The 14,457-nt window shown below is 41.5% G+C and overlaps 1 protein-coding gene across 1 annotated transcript; it reads left to right on the top strand.

Annotated features, from left to right (window-relative positions):
* The first annotated feature begins 299 nt into the window (after nt 1-299).
* PKIB (cAMP-dependent protein kinase inhibitor beta) lies at nt 300-4,215 on the top strand. Its single transcript, XM_054393167.1, has 2 exons — nt 300-447; nt 4,130-4,215. The coding sequence occupies exons 1-2, from the start codon at nt 300-302 to the stop codon at nt 4,213-4,215; spliced, it is 234 nt and encodes a 77-aa protein (XP_054249142.1).
* Nucleotides 4,216-14,457: the final 10,242 nt, after the last annotated feature.

Here is a 14,457-nt window from a genome sequence, read left to right as displayed (position 1 = left end):
TGCAGAAAGAGCTGCTGCTGACCCTGTCCACAGGTTTCTTGTAGGTACAGAGCTGTTCATTGTGCTGCTCTGATGTGTAAACACCAAAGCTCAGAGACTCTTTTCGCTTCTTCTGGGGCACAACTGAAGCTTAAGCACTCGGTATAGAAACAGATGGCTTTTAATAACAAAGAATCCACTGGGCAAAGCCTTTGGCTATTGTACTGTTGAGGAGGTGATCAGCATCCATCCCAGCTATAGCTGTTTCTGTCTTCTGTTTGTTCCACAAGCAGATGTGGCTATGAGGAAAGGAGTCAGCAATGACTGATGTGGAGCCTGTGGTCACAGATTTTGCAGCATCAGGACGGGCAGGCCGCCGGAATGCCTTACCAGATATCCTGGGGTCTCCTGCTGGTGCTGGGACTTCAGACCTGCCACACAAACTGGCTGAGCTCTCCCTTTCAGAAGGTAATGGCTGTGCATTCAAGAAATTGACATTTTTATGCAGTTGCCTTTTGCTTTCTCCTTGAGACTTCTGCCACTCTATGGTGTTGATGTCGATACTAATATTTCTTTCTCCATTTAGGATTAAATTTAACCTTCCAAAGAAGTTATCACTTTCACCTCCCGATGAGACATGTCAGTTTTAACCCAGACTAAGTCTGCTGCAAACTGAATTCCAGTTCCCCTGAGGAAGAGCAACCACAGCTGCACTGCTGGGAAGCTTGGAAAACTCCAGCTATAAGTTAGGGTCTGCTGCTACACTGAGATAACTTAGCACAAGACAGCAAGCTGTGATGTTAATCCAATTACAGCTGTCCTACCTCAGGCAAATAAACTGAGTAGGATTTACAGTGATTTACTCCTGCTAGTAGGCTTTTGACTTTGCTGAGACTAGTGTCCTGTTTTGCCACGTCCTTTAATTTGATAAGGTGCTCTGTTGATTTAGCACAGGTCTGATCAACACCAGTTTTGCATTTCAGTTCTTTTTACTTTCAGGAGGATTCCCAAGTTCAGAAAAAATCTGGTTTCTAATTCCTGTGAAGTGAAAATTACAGGTTGACCCTGATTGTGAGTTGCCTCTACATTTTTAGGTTCTGATTTGGAAGTAAGTTTTTCTCCTTATGACCATCATTGTTACTGCTGTGACAAATGCCACCACAGCTGATGGTCCCACATCCAGGAGCAACTATAGTCCGGGTGCAGCACAGTGGGAGGCAGTGTAGTGTCCATGAATCTGAACTGAAGCATATTATAGAAGAATTCTCAGGCTCAGAGGATGCATTTCCTGCTGGTACATTGCTTAAAGCAACTACAGTATGTTGTTTTTACAGCCTCCTAAAGCACCAAGGGCTGGGGCAGGGTTTGACTGCAAGTTGTTCTTGCTTTAATTTATATTTTTGTATTCATTTATTATTTTGTATTCATGGATTATTTCTGTATTCGTTTATATTTTTGTATTCAGAGTTCTGTAACCTAAACCCAACATGGGCTCACTAAAGAGCTTCATGGCAGGTAGAAGGAACATTTCCAGGATGAGTGAGAAGGGACTTAATGAACACATCCTGCTGGAAGGTAGAAAATAGAGGAAAATAAGAATCTGGGTACTGAAAGGGGGCATTACTTTTGCAAAAGGAGAGCAGAAGGATTTATGAAGGAGAGAAGGTGGACATGATAAAAAAATAAAAAGACAACAAGGTCAGACACCCTCAGGCTGCAGGGCAGTAGGGAGAGGGGAGAGGAACTGGGAGACTGTGGAAGAAGAAGTTGGAGGGATGGTGGGCACTGTGACAGAGTACATTCAGAGTAAAGCTGGAAGCCCTGTGAGGCCAGTTCAGACTCCTTTGTTTCAAGAGAGAATTTTCTCTAGGACTAAGAAAAGTATGTCCCTACTCCTCCTGGTGTGTGCAACTGGAGCACTGGTGATCTGTTCCAAAGTACAGACAGTCCCTTAGCATTGGAAGTTTTGGTTTTAAAACATGAGGGGTTTTATTCCAAATAGTTCTTCTGCTTGGCACAATCAGGCTCCAGCAAGGAAAAAACCCAGTTTCCTTATCAAAGGAGAGGTAGATGGGAATTTATATTGTTAATTTCAGGAGCTGTGGTCAGTCCAACCCACACGTTCTGTGTGGCTAGCATTTGTGTTGTTCAGAGCACTGAACCTTGAGGGAGAGGCTCCCTTTTAAACAGAGCACAGAAGAATACAGCAGCTATAGATAAGTTCCTCTGTTTGTTTCATTTTGGCCTCTGGAAAGTTGAGTTTAGAAAGAACGCACTTTCTAAAGTATGCCACATTTTTCTCCTCAATCTCTTTTTTTTCTTTCTTCCCCTCTCCCCCCCCCCCTACATAAAAATGAAAAAATGAAAGTGAAATGTTACAGCACAACATAGAATAAGTATTTGGCCCTCCAGACAGAGTAATCCTCCTCTCCTAGTGCCCCTCCAATGCATTAAGAAGAAATGGAACACTGCATCAGCTTTAGCAAAATGTACTGATGCTTTCTTACAGAGAGAAGGACCAACACTGTCAGGGTTTGAAGAACAATGAAGAGCATGGCATTACCCTTTGCTTTTGTCATTGACATAGAGCTGTGCCAGAGCATGCCTGCAAGGAGCAGTTTCTGCTATCAGCAGTTTGCAGCAGTGATAATAGGAAATGAACACAGGATACAGTCAGGTCCATTCTGACTGCTTGGATGCTTTTTAGGGTTGGGAGTTCCACAAGTATCAGATGGGAATTACAGCCTCATTGAATTATAAGTTAAACTGTTGTAAGTTAAGCTCATGAAGAGACACCAAGCAGAACAAGGAGAATTCATCAAAATGGAAAGAAGACTGGAGGTTCAAATGCTATGGCAGGAAAAGGGTTTGTGAAACGTTTGTGGCTCTAACTGGCACCTTTTTTTGCCTGTTTCTGGATTTAACAATAAGTTGTTAAGGCCATTTCCAGCTCAGAACAAAGAAGCTGGATAAATGAGAGAATTGGAGAAGATAGAACATGTGGCTATATAAAGTATGCCCTCTTTTTTTTTCTGCTCTGGAAGGCTCATTGAAGATTATGGGGAATGGTAAGGAGGACTCTCCATCTTGCTTCAGATGTAACATGCTTCTTGGGTCATGCATTTCTTCTCTTTCTAAAATGCTGTCAGCTGCTGTCACAGTGAAAGGTCAGGAACAGGATGTGCTAATAGCTTTTGTCTTGCTTGGAAGAGAAAAGAGACTTTGCTTTATGAATATACAAGGGTCATAGCTGTGCAATACAAATGCCCATGTACACGGCAAGCTGCACCAAATTAATGTTCTCAGGAGATGGACAGGAGAGGTTTTGGCACCAGCTGTTTAGCTCAGAGCCCAGCTCTGAAATGAAGACCGTCTCTAGCCTGTCTGATCATCCTCTGGTGGTGCCTAAGTTTTGGAAGGCTGAGACTTTCCACAAGTGGTCTGGTGGGAAGCCATCGTGGAAGGATGTTAATCAGTTGATTGGTGTCACTGGTGATCCAAAGACTGAAGAGAAGTCTGCGAGAAGTTTGAGACCAAAGAGGCTATACTGGTCTCCCACATTTGGTATCCTGTGTTAGGGTGAGGAACTCTTCATCTAATGCCCAGTTATGCTGGGGAGCTTTTACTTTTATTAGTCATGTAAGCATTCAGCTCTAACCTAAGGAAGAGTGAACTTCCACATCAGAGTAACAAAAACTCCCCTCACCTTGTGGAGACAGGGTGAATTCTCCTTGGCAAAGGTCAGCCAGATAACTGACCTGCTCATAAACTGTGATGTTACTTACCTGGAACCAAGCAATGCTCAGAGGAATGCAATATTCAAACCTGACTTTGGAAATGACCCAGAAAAGTAGAATAACAATAATAAAAAGTTATTTCCAATCTGTTTCTTACAGCTGACATTGATCAGCACGCACGAGGAGCAGGCAAATCAATATCAATAGGCAATTTCTTTTGGAAGACTGCAAGTTGCAGCTTGCTTTGTGAAGTTCTTGATCTTTTGAGCTCATCTCTCTTTCTGAAGCAGCTGTGGTGATGAAGAGTCAATCCAAACAGAGATGATCAGTGAACACAACTATTTGGCTGCTTTAAAAAAAAACCCTGAGAAAGCTGTCACTTAAATGTTTAATTCTGTCTTTTTTTTTTTTAGATGAAGGAGCAGAGGGTGGAGAAGTGCCATCATCCAAAGCCTTACTGGAAAGTAAAGAGACAGAAGGGAAAAGCAATGACTCCTAACACCTAAGGACTGCTGGATTAATGAAACTCATCGACAGCCTTTCCAGTTTCCTTGTGTCACCCCTTCTGAAGTGTGGTAGCAACTTTAGCAGCACAGACAAGATTTTGCAGCACACTTGTACCTAGATGACATGGAACTACTGTTTTTTTCTACTGCCATACTTCAAAACCAATGTTCTACACATCCAAATGGGAAGAGAAGTAAAGAATGCATCTCTTGGTGTGGGTTTTCTCATGGCTCTAAGTATTCATCCTAAACTAATCTTTTTTTTTTTGACAGTTTCAATTAATAAACCCAGCAGATGTACCACCAGCTAATGATAGCTTCAAAATAAAAACTCTGTTTCTTAATTTCCCAAAATAGCTTCTTTCTTGCTGACACAGAGGTGTAGTCACTTTCCCCACCTTAAAGTGGCATTAAGTAAATTCTAGGTTACAGAAATTATCTGTAATTTGTCTCCTGAGATTTTTATTCTCGTTAGGCATATGTAGATGTCTGAGAGAGAGAGAGTTTTGTAAACTACCAAACCACCAGTGTTTGTTTTCAAACTCTGTTTAAACTCTGTTTGCTTATGGCAGATCATCTCCCTTCTCCCACTCTTAGCAGTCTTGCCACTTCTGTCATTTTCAGGCTGAACATTGTAGCTGTTCTCTTGTATCTACAAGAAAGTAGCCATGTTTGTAAGTGATTGAAATTGTTTAATCTCACTGTGGAAATTAAATATCTATCCTTTTTTCTGTCTTCTGTCGATTCCTTGATGCTTTTCCTGTATGACAAGACTTAAAACCCCATGATGCATCTTTCTTTTGCTGTCTTGTTTTCTAACAATGAAGGTGTTTCAACCATTGGGATTTTAACAAAGACTTCAGCAAAGGTTTTTCCCTGCTGAATGGAATTATTTTGTTATGGAGGTCAAACATCTGAAAATGCTTAGCATTCATTCCCTTATTGAAGGAGACCTAAGATTCAGGCCCTGAGATGCACCTTTACTGCTGTGTGCTTCTTGAAACCTAACCAACATGGACAATGAAATCCTTTTGTTTGCCTGTGCAGTGTCTGCTGGACTGCAGCCAGATGGAGGAAGCATCTCTGATGGGTACATTCCACATTTAACTGGTATTTATCTGTAAAATATTAGTGTGTTTTATAGCTAGCAGAGAATTTGTCAGAGGCCTCTCTGCACACCTACCATTCCTACTGTGCATTTTCTCACACACTGTCTTTTGGGGACCATTCAGTGAAGGATTATCCAACTGAGCTGACACTTACTTAGTTCCCTCTAACTAATCTGTATTCCTTTAACAAGTGCAGCATCCCAGAATCACTTTCAAGTTGGGGAAGGTGAAATAATTTGCTTCACTGGAGCAAAATAGGTGTCTTAAGAAAGTCTGAGGGACAGAACTAGCTTATGCTGGAGGACCAGAGTTGAAAACTGCAGTGGGGAGGGACTCTGAGCTAACTATTTGTGGTACAGGCTCTTGTGCTGGGTTTCAGTCCCATTCTCATATAGTAGCCTCCTTTATAGAAGAGTTCCATTTGAAGAAGTTAAAATGATCCCTTGGAAATCAAGTAGGAAAGTATTACTAAAACAGAATTCCTTGTATGTTTTAAGTAGAGCATATACTAAAGTGCTCTTCTGGGTCATAGCCTATATTGAATTCTCTCCTTTCTCAGTTGCAGCACTGGATATATTTAGCTTCTTCTCTTACAGATTACAGACACTGAAATTTAGGTTACAGGAATTTTACAGATAGGTGAAGCAAGTATTTTGCTTGAAGTTTTTTACTATTAAAACACCAATTGGGAACCAGCTGAACTCAGACAATTTTTTCATGTGCTGAACTCTATATAAAAACCATTCCACAGCTACATACATACATGGAGTTAACTGCTCACAGACATATAGCTTAGAAGCAAGTAGAGTGCTCAGCACTGGAAAATCAGTGCATGCTTTGTGCTTGAGCTGTATGGACCTGGCACTGGGAAAACACTCCACAGAAAGAAGGATTTTAACATAAAGTTAGAAAAAAACTGCCTAAGAAGTAAAGACTTAACATGCAACTCAATTAAAGGCAAGGGGAAGGCTTTTGATCCATAATTTCTGGGTCATATGTTATACAGTCCTCATGCCTGTGTATTATCTAGTTGCAGATTAACCAAGCTGCAGATGCAGAAATACTTCTGTGTCACATGCACCTGCAGTTTGTCTAAACAATTATTAGTCTAGGCTGTGGAAAGAGCTCTTTTCTAGTTCACATATTGAAGAGGAATATCTTGTTATGCCCTGGATTTTGACAAATAAACCTCTCCAGCTCTGAGCCAGCTGCATATTTCTCACCAGTGTAAACAGAACCACAAACACTGGCTGGTCTGGCAGATGTTGTGCCATATAAACTTTGGTCCAGAAGGATTCATTCATTGTGTATTGTGCTTGACTGAGACAGACAGAAGCTAGCCCCTTAGAAATGCTTGTGGTCTCTGTGCCATGCTGTCAGTAGTCTGGGGTTTAGGCAGGGTTGCTAGCTTAAGAACAGCTAAAACTGCAAAAGCTCTGGTTCATTTTCTTGTTGGGATTTTGAAGATAGGTAATAGTCCTACTAAATTTTGGCTGAGCCTGTAAAGAACAAATTTAGTGCTTCTAGCTATGTTTCTCAGTGAGCCAGTTTACCCAGTTTCAACCATCATCCAGGCTACACCACCCTCCCATTAGCTGAGCTAATGGGTAATTGATGACAGTGCATCCTCTTCACCCACAGGGTAGCAGTTATGGTCCTGAATCAGATTATTTTAAACCATGCTTAACTTTAAATGCAGACTAGCCTCACAGAAGTCAATAGAACTGCTTCATGCATAAAATTAGGTACATACTTAATTATCTTGATAAATTATGGTGATAAACTTTATTAAGGCTAATCTGGCATTCATCCCAATTCCCATTCCAGCAAGTGTGGCACAGGTAATAACATCTTTTTCATCAGTTTACAGCACTATTCTGGGCTTTTATAGAGCAAAGAAATTAGTTTTAATACCAAGTAGAAAAAGTGTTGTCTCCAAATTTTAGAACTTAATGAAGCAAGTATTCATTTTTTAGCTGCTCAGTGTATTTAAAAGAAATAAAAATAAAATAAAAGAAGCAAGCAGGAAATACCCTTGCAACCTCATTGTCCATATATAAAATAATTTAGGTACTCTTAATGTACTGAAAATTGGCCTCAGTCTTTTGCAGGTGTCATTAAGAAGGTAATTTTCTCAGTGTCAGCCCTTCATCAGAAGCTTTATGTAAAAGGTAGATGAACATGCTGAGACACGTCTTTTGTTGCAAGAAACCAGGGAAGTTCACTTTATCTGAAAGACAAAAAAGGACTAAATAGGTTTTGAGGTAGGGGTCTGATTATTAAAATGTTCTTATTTAAAGAGATTAAGAGAAGTAATTAAGCATTTTTTTAATGAAGATTTTTTTTTTTTTGGCTGATCCCTTCTCTCCACCTGTGCCACATGCCATCAGCCTGGAGTAATGCTGCAGAGGCTGAGCTGGGATGGATGAAACAAGAGGCAAAGCAGTTCAGAAAGTGGTGTCTTTTCAAATAAATTTCCAAATCATTGCTAGTACAGCAATGTACAGGCCACATCTGGTTGTCATTGAAGACAAAGATTGGTTTTATACTAACTACAGTGTGAATTATACCTCACTTTACTTTTAAGTCGTGACTTACTCACTACACAGAACATTCCTCCCACCTCAGAAAGTCCAAGAACACAAATGCTTGGGGGCAAGGAGGCTAGACAGTGAAATCATCATATGTGTTTGCACTCTCCAAGTCATTGTAGCTAACTAGATGGATCTGAACCACAATGGCCACTCCTCTGTTGTGCATCTTTCATACAATGGTGATCATAAAAAAATAATATAACTGCAGCTGCATTAGTTAAAGATGGCAACAGAGCAGTGGTTGGAAGGGTTTTAAACTACATTTTACCATCAATATGTCAAATATCCTTTATTCATCACAGATAAAGAGGAATACTTCAAGATTTAGCAAATTAATTAGGACTAATTTATGTTTCTCTCTTCTTGTCTGCTCTATGTCATGAAAAGGGATTTCTGCATGGATTTCTCCACTGGTTTGGCACAGGCTATGTTTGCTGTTCTTAGCAACTGTGATGCATGTGGGTTCCTCAGGGTCTGTGTGGCACAGGCCAGTGGGATTGGGCTCACTGGGATCCTAGGACACTTAATTTGAAATGGTTTGGGTACAAATAGCAAGGGCTTAAACTGTCCTGCCATCTAGTGGGATCCTCAGCCTGCCAGGTAGTTTGTGCCAGGTAGACAGTTTGAGGCCTCAAAAGAGCTGGGAGGCAGCTGCTGGAGAGCAAAATTGCAAAGAGGGTGTGAACTGTCTTAGCAAGATGTAGATTGTCTCCAGCTAATCTGAGATGTGCACTTCAAGGGTTCTGCTGAGGGTCCAGCACCTTGGTGCCTCTGTGTAGTCAGAAAGTTGAGTGATCACAAATGGGATATGTCTCACATTGCTTAGAGCTCTGCTCCAATGGCTTCCATGACTTGGGAAAACACTGGCAGCTGAAGCTTCCCCACCCCAGTGTGCTGCCATTCAGAGATGTGTGGGGCTTTTTCCCACTGCCCCTACAAGGGGGCTCTGCTTCCTCTTCCCCTCAGCAGGAGCACATCACCTCTGACCACTTGGTGGAAATCTACTTACACTGGGTGAAGGAAAGATGATGGACTTGGGCACTGAGGGGTGAAGCAGTCAGAAGCATTTCCAGCCTATCAACTCTGTCATCAGACAGGTGACTGAGTCTGGCTTGCAGCCTGCTCAGCTCTGCAGCTTGGGCTAGGGTGCCAGTACCACCAGAGATGACTGGTTTTGACTTTTTTTTTTTTTAGGGAGACCTCAGTTTCATCTTCTCCACCTGAAGCTTTTCTGCTTTGGAAATTAATTAGCAATAAATGCTGAGAGATTTTATTTAATTTAATTTAGTTTTATTTTATTTTATTTTATTTTATTTTATATTTTGTTTTATTTTATTTTATATTTTGTTTTATTTTATTTTTTATTTTATTTTAGATTTTATATTTTGTTTTATTTTTATTTTATTTTGTTTTATTTTATTTTTTATTTTATTTTATATTTTATATTTTGTTTTATTTTTTATTTTATTTTATATTTTATATTTTGTTTTATTTTTTTATTTTATTTTATTTTATTTTATTTTATTTTATTTTATTTTATTTTATTTTATTTTATTATTTCCCTGTTCAACCCAGTGGGGATCATTTATATTCCAAGATGGTCAGGAGTAACAGGAGGTCTGAAGACAGTCACTTCACCCTGTCCAGTGCCACATCCTAATGCCAGATCTCCAGATGTCAATGGAAGACTTATGTCTGAAGGAATAGTTGGAGGTATTGGCTGTCAATACAAAGTCTGGGTGCTGTGCGCTTTTCTGGATTAAACATATATTCAGCAACTGCCTGCCGTGTAAAGGGTCCTGATGTGAGGACTTAGTGCTTTATTTCTGAGACATTGCCGTGCAATGCCTGATGCTGTAAATCCAGTGCTTGTCATACAATGTACAGAAAACCTGCTCTGTGTGGTGGCTTCACCTTCCCCTATACTTTTTTTTCCACAACACTTGGGCGTGTTTGTAAATTACACATCAGCAAGATAAAAAGCAGCAGCATGTAAACTGCTGTTAACCCCAGCAGTATTCCAGAAGTAGTTTTTTTAATAGCGCGCTGATTACCCTAAGGGGCAGGAGCAGCTGTAGGGAAGGGCTCTGCAGTTTAAACAGAGCATGGCCGCTCCCGACCGCGCCGCCGGGCAGGCGGCAAGCAGGCTCCTCCCGCCTGGTGGCCACAAGAGGGCGCCCGAGCCCGTGCCAGGCACACGGCTGAGCCCCCTCCCAACTCACAGCCTCGCCCCCCTCCGCATCCCGGCTGGTAGCGCCTCGGAAATGGCTGGGTTTGGGGAAAATTCGGTATAAACGGTAACGTGAAAAAGAGTGGGGAGAGCTGTGGCGATGCCCCGGCTCCCCGGCTCCGGTGGGACGGGGGTTCCCCGGGGATTCCAGGCGGTGCCAGCAGAGGGCGCTCCGGACTTGGGCAATCCTCGTCTTCAGCGGCTGCGGCCGACAGAATCATCGAGCCAGGTAACTGTCTGGGTTGGAAAAGATCTCCTAAGATCCAACCTTTCTCTAACTGCCAAGCCTGGTGCTAAACCACGTCCCTTAGCACCACATCTCTGCGGCTTTTAAACGCCTCCAGGGATGGGGATTCAATCACCTCCCTGGGCAATCTGTTCCAGTGTTTGAGAACCCTTTCAGTGAATAATTTTTTTTCTCATCTCCAACCTAAACCTCTCCTGGTGCAACTTTCTTCTTGTCCTCTCAACTGATTCTAGAGAGAAAAGATTGATCCCCACCTTTCTACAGTCACCTTTTCAGGGAGCTGTAGAGAACCCGAAGATCTCCTCTTCTCCAGGCTGAAACACCCTAGTTCCCTCAGGTCCCTCTGTAGAGCCTTCCTTATCTCAGGCACATCAACTCTCTTGTCCCACTGCTGCCCCCAGAATTGCCCTTATGCCTCCTCCTCCAAGCAGCTTAGTGGTGCCAAAAGTCCCTGTGTCTTCAAAAGTATGGGGAAAATAGGTTTGAAATGTGCTGCCCTCTCCTCTCAGCACACCCCCTGGGACATCTCCACTGAGCTGCAGCAGCCAGCAGAGGGGGTGGTGATCTCCCCACAGGGGCACCTTCCACATGGACCACACTAGTACCCATCTAATCCAACCTCCCTGCCATGGGCAGGGATGCCCCTTAACTAGACCAGGTTACTCAAGGTCCATCTTCTACTTTAACTGCTCAACAGTCCCATCCCATTCCTTCCATCCCTCTCAATTTTTCATCTGACTCCATTCAAAGCTCACATCCATCTACCTACTTCTTTCTTCAGTGCTCACCCCTTGCTTCACTCACTTATACCTCCTAACATCCAGTATGAACTGTTAATGCTTTAAAAACCCAATATAAGAAACTAATCTCTTGGCTTTTTGCCTCCATACATGGCAAAATGAGATGGTAGAAAGACAACTCTTTGCTATTCCTCCCAACAATTACTGGGCAGAGATCTTTTATATCAGGAATTCTCATTAAAGTGCCTTGAGCCAGTCCTTGAAGTGTCTTTGTTGTGAGCACTGAGAGAGGGAAATCTTTCTCTAGAAAACAAAAAAAAATCATGTGATTATGCAAATAGAGATGGTGTTGCAATACAAGAAAGTGCTGAAATAAGTTTCTTTTAGGTATGCTATTTCAGACAGCCTTTGAACTCTTGGCTTTGCATCTTCTTTTTTTTTTTTCTTTTTTTTTTCTTTAAATGTGGACTGTTGTGAGTGGAAACTTCTAGGTAAATTTATGAAGGATAAAATGAAATGCTGACATGTAAGAAGGGGTATATTTAAGGGTAGGGGATACAAAGGACATTGAGATGGAGTTAAAGGTTTTAAAGCTGTGCCAGGCTTCCTCTCTGTAGCCCTTCTTTTAGCAGGATAGCTTTTTAGCAGGCAGGCTGATGCCAGTCATGGTGTGAGCAGGTCAGCCTGCTCCTGTACCCTCCACTGGCTCTGGACTCTGGATGTTATAAGCTCTGCCTGCAGCACTGATCAGCAGCTTAAGAAAGTTTCAAAGGTCTGAGGAAGATGCTATTAGAAGCCTTGTTTAACTATTACATGATTGGTTAAGGATTTTGTGATCAGCAAAGGGTCTGAGTTGTGTTTACCACCACAGTAAGAGGGAAATCTTTTGGGACATGTCTGCATGGACCTATAGAATTAAATCTGTGCTCCCCGACAGGAACCTGCTGCAGTACAGGCCTGAAAGTGAGTCCTGTGATTATCCTGGCAGGGACTCCATGCCCAGAATCCATGAATTCTTTTCTGTGCATATCTACATCCTTTCCCGTAGTAGACTCCGGATTTGGCTAAGTATGAACCCACACTCAGCAAGCGGGAAGAGTTTTTAAGTTTCCTGGTTTAGCCTTGCCCATTGTGACCACCCCATGTGATTTCTTGCATAATCCAGGACATGGAATGTCTTCCTGCAACCATGTCTAATAGCTGTGGTTGTTAGCATAGCATACAATGTGCAAGGATGAAAAGTCTGGCAAGGGAGTTTGAAAGTTGGTCAAGGGGTCTTCTCGAGTTAGGATGCACTTCATTTTTAGCACAAATTTCTCTAGGCCCTTTATTTTAATATAAATTTCTTAAGGCTCCCTCCTTCTCAGCTTCCAGTGACTAAAGTTTTGTACAGCAGACTGAAAAGACCACTCTTATTGCTGCTTTTCTGGGATTACCTCCAAATGGCCAGGATGACTGAAGTTTTCCCCAAGTTTGTCTTGGTACTAGTCCCTATTTAAAGCCAGCAAAGAACTATCTTAATCCTGCAAAGCTTCAACTTGCTCTAGAATTGTGTGTTCCAGGAAGTTTACATATTCAGACTCATGAAAACTCAGAAAGGACTCCATGCTTGGTCACAACCTAATAAGCAAAGCAGGGATCTAGTTGCAGTCTTGAATGAATCAGGGTAGGTGTGTAATTCTATCTAGGTCACCCAGCAGGAGGCTTCATTTCAAAAGTATCTCTGCTTGGTCTGTGTCAGGCATTTTTTTTTTTTCCCATCAACAACATGCACATAAATGGATAACTTCATTAAATTACTTATCAAGATTGTGGAATTCAAACATTTTTGTAAGCCAAGGAAATGACTTGCCCCAGGTGGGAGGTTCTGATTGTGAGGAGATGCACCCAGAGGAGTGTAGTCCAGCTGCATCTGAGGGATCACTTCTGATTCTGTCCTGTTAGTCTGTAGCTGAGTGGATCAGAGTAGGACCCTGGGAATATGAGGGCAATTATTAGTTTGAATCTGTTTTCCAAATTCAGTAGTTATTTTATTAAATGTGTAGTTCAGTCAGATAAAACTGATGTTACCTTCTGTCTGACTCTCAGTGATTTCAGGATATTGCAGCAAATGGAGTGCTTCAGTAGGGACAAACAGAACAAAGGTGCATTGAGCTATTCCAAAATTCTCTGAAATCCAGCCCTGCAGACTGCAAAGCTGTCTTTTACTCTGCAGCAAGGATTTAGCTCGAGATTCATTATACTGCATTCCAATTTGTTAGTCAGCCTCCATGGCACACACTGAGGCTACAAAGAGACACAATACTACGTGTGGAGGTCATCTGTATCTTTAATACTGTAAAAGCTATGTTGATGGTGATAAAAATCATTCCTTACCTGTGTTGTAATACAGAATCCTTGGCCCTTAATATAGTGTGTTTCTGCTCCACTGATACTCTTGCTGGGCTGCTCTGAACACCAAATCTTCCAGAATCAGTTGCAACAAGTCAAATGCAGGTCATCTTATCTCCTTACATCCATGTGCTATGATTCTGTTTATGCACATAAGGATTATTCTGACTTAGTGTATTCATCTTATCCCTGAAATAGTCAGTTGTAATTTATTGTATTTTTTTCTTCTTCATTGTGTGAAGAAAAAAAAAATGTATTTTTTTTCTTCTTCACTGTGTGACCTTACATTGGCCATGCTGAAATTGAAAGTCTGGAAAGGTAATTTCTTGTATTGATTTTACATTAACTAGACAGCTATTGTAAGTGACACTTTGTATCAGACATTGCTGTTACACTTTAGGGACTTTAAAACAGGTTTTCTGCTCTTAACCACAAAAGAGAGCAAAGACAAATATTAAAATAGCCAAAGGCCCTAATGGTACAAAATGAAAATAACTGCTTCTTCAATAAATAGAACTGGGAGCCAGGAAGGTGTCTGGCTTTAGAAAAAGACAATTTATTTTAGGAGAGCCACTGCCTTGAGTCCTCTAAGTGGTAGATACAGATATTAGACAACAGATAACAACCCCTCAAATGACTTTAAGAGGCAGAGGAGACCCTGGAGATATTTAGTACTATTTGCTTCCTTCTTTAAACCATTGTAGAGCAGCTGTCCTCGCAGCTTGAAGCAATCCAAATAAATGTCTAATAGTTCATAATGAGGTATTAGCAGGTATTTACTTTCCAGGACTCTCCTAATCTCATGTCACACCAATTTGTAACCTAAGAGAGAGTCTACAAGAATAAAATGCATGATCACAGAGCACTTCATTCCCACCAGTTAGCAAGGGACACCAAAACTAGATCTTAATATGACTTGTGCTC

The sequence above is a fragment of the Indicator indicator genome, chromosome 27, assembly GCF_027791375.1.
Source record: "Indicator indicator isolate 239-I01 chromosome 27, UM_Iind_1.1, whole genome shotgun sequence".
Classification (NCBI taxonomy): domain Eukaryota; kingdom Metazoa; phylum Chordata; class Aves; order Piciformes; family Indicatoridae; genus Indicator; species Indicator indicator.
This window is presented reverse-complemented; position numbering and strand designations above follow the sequence as displayed.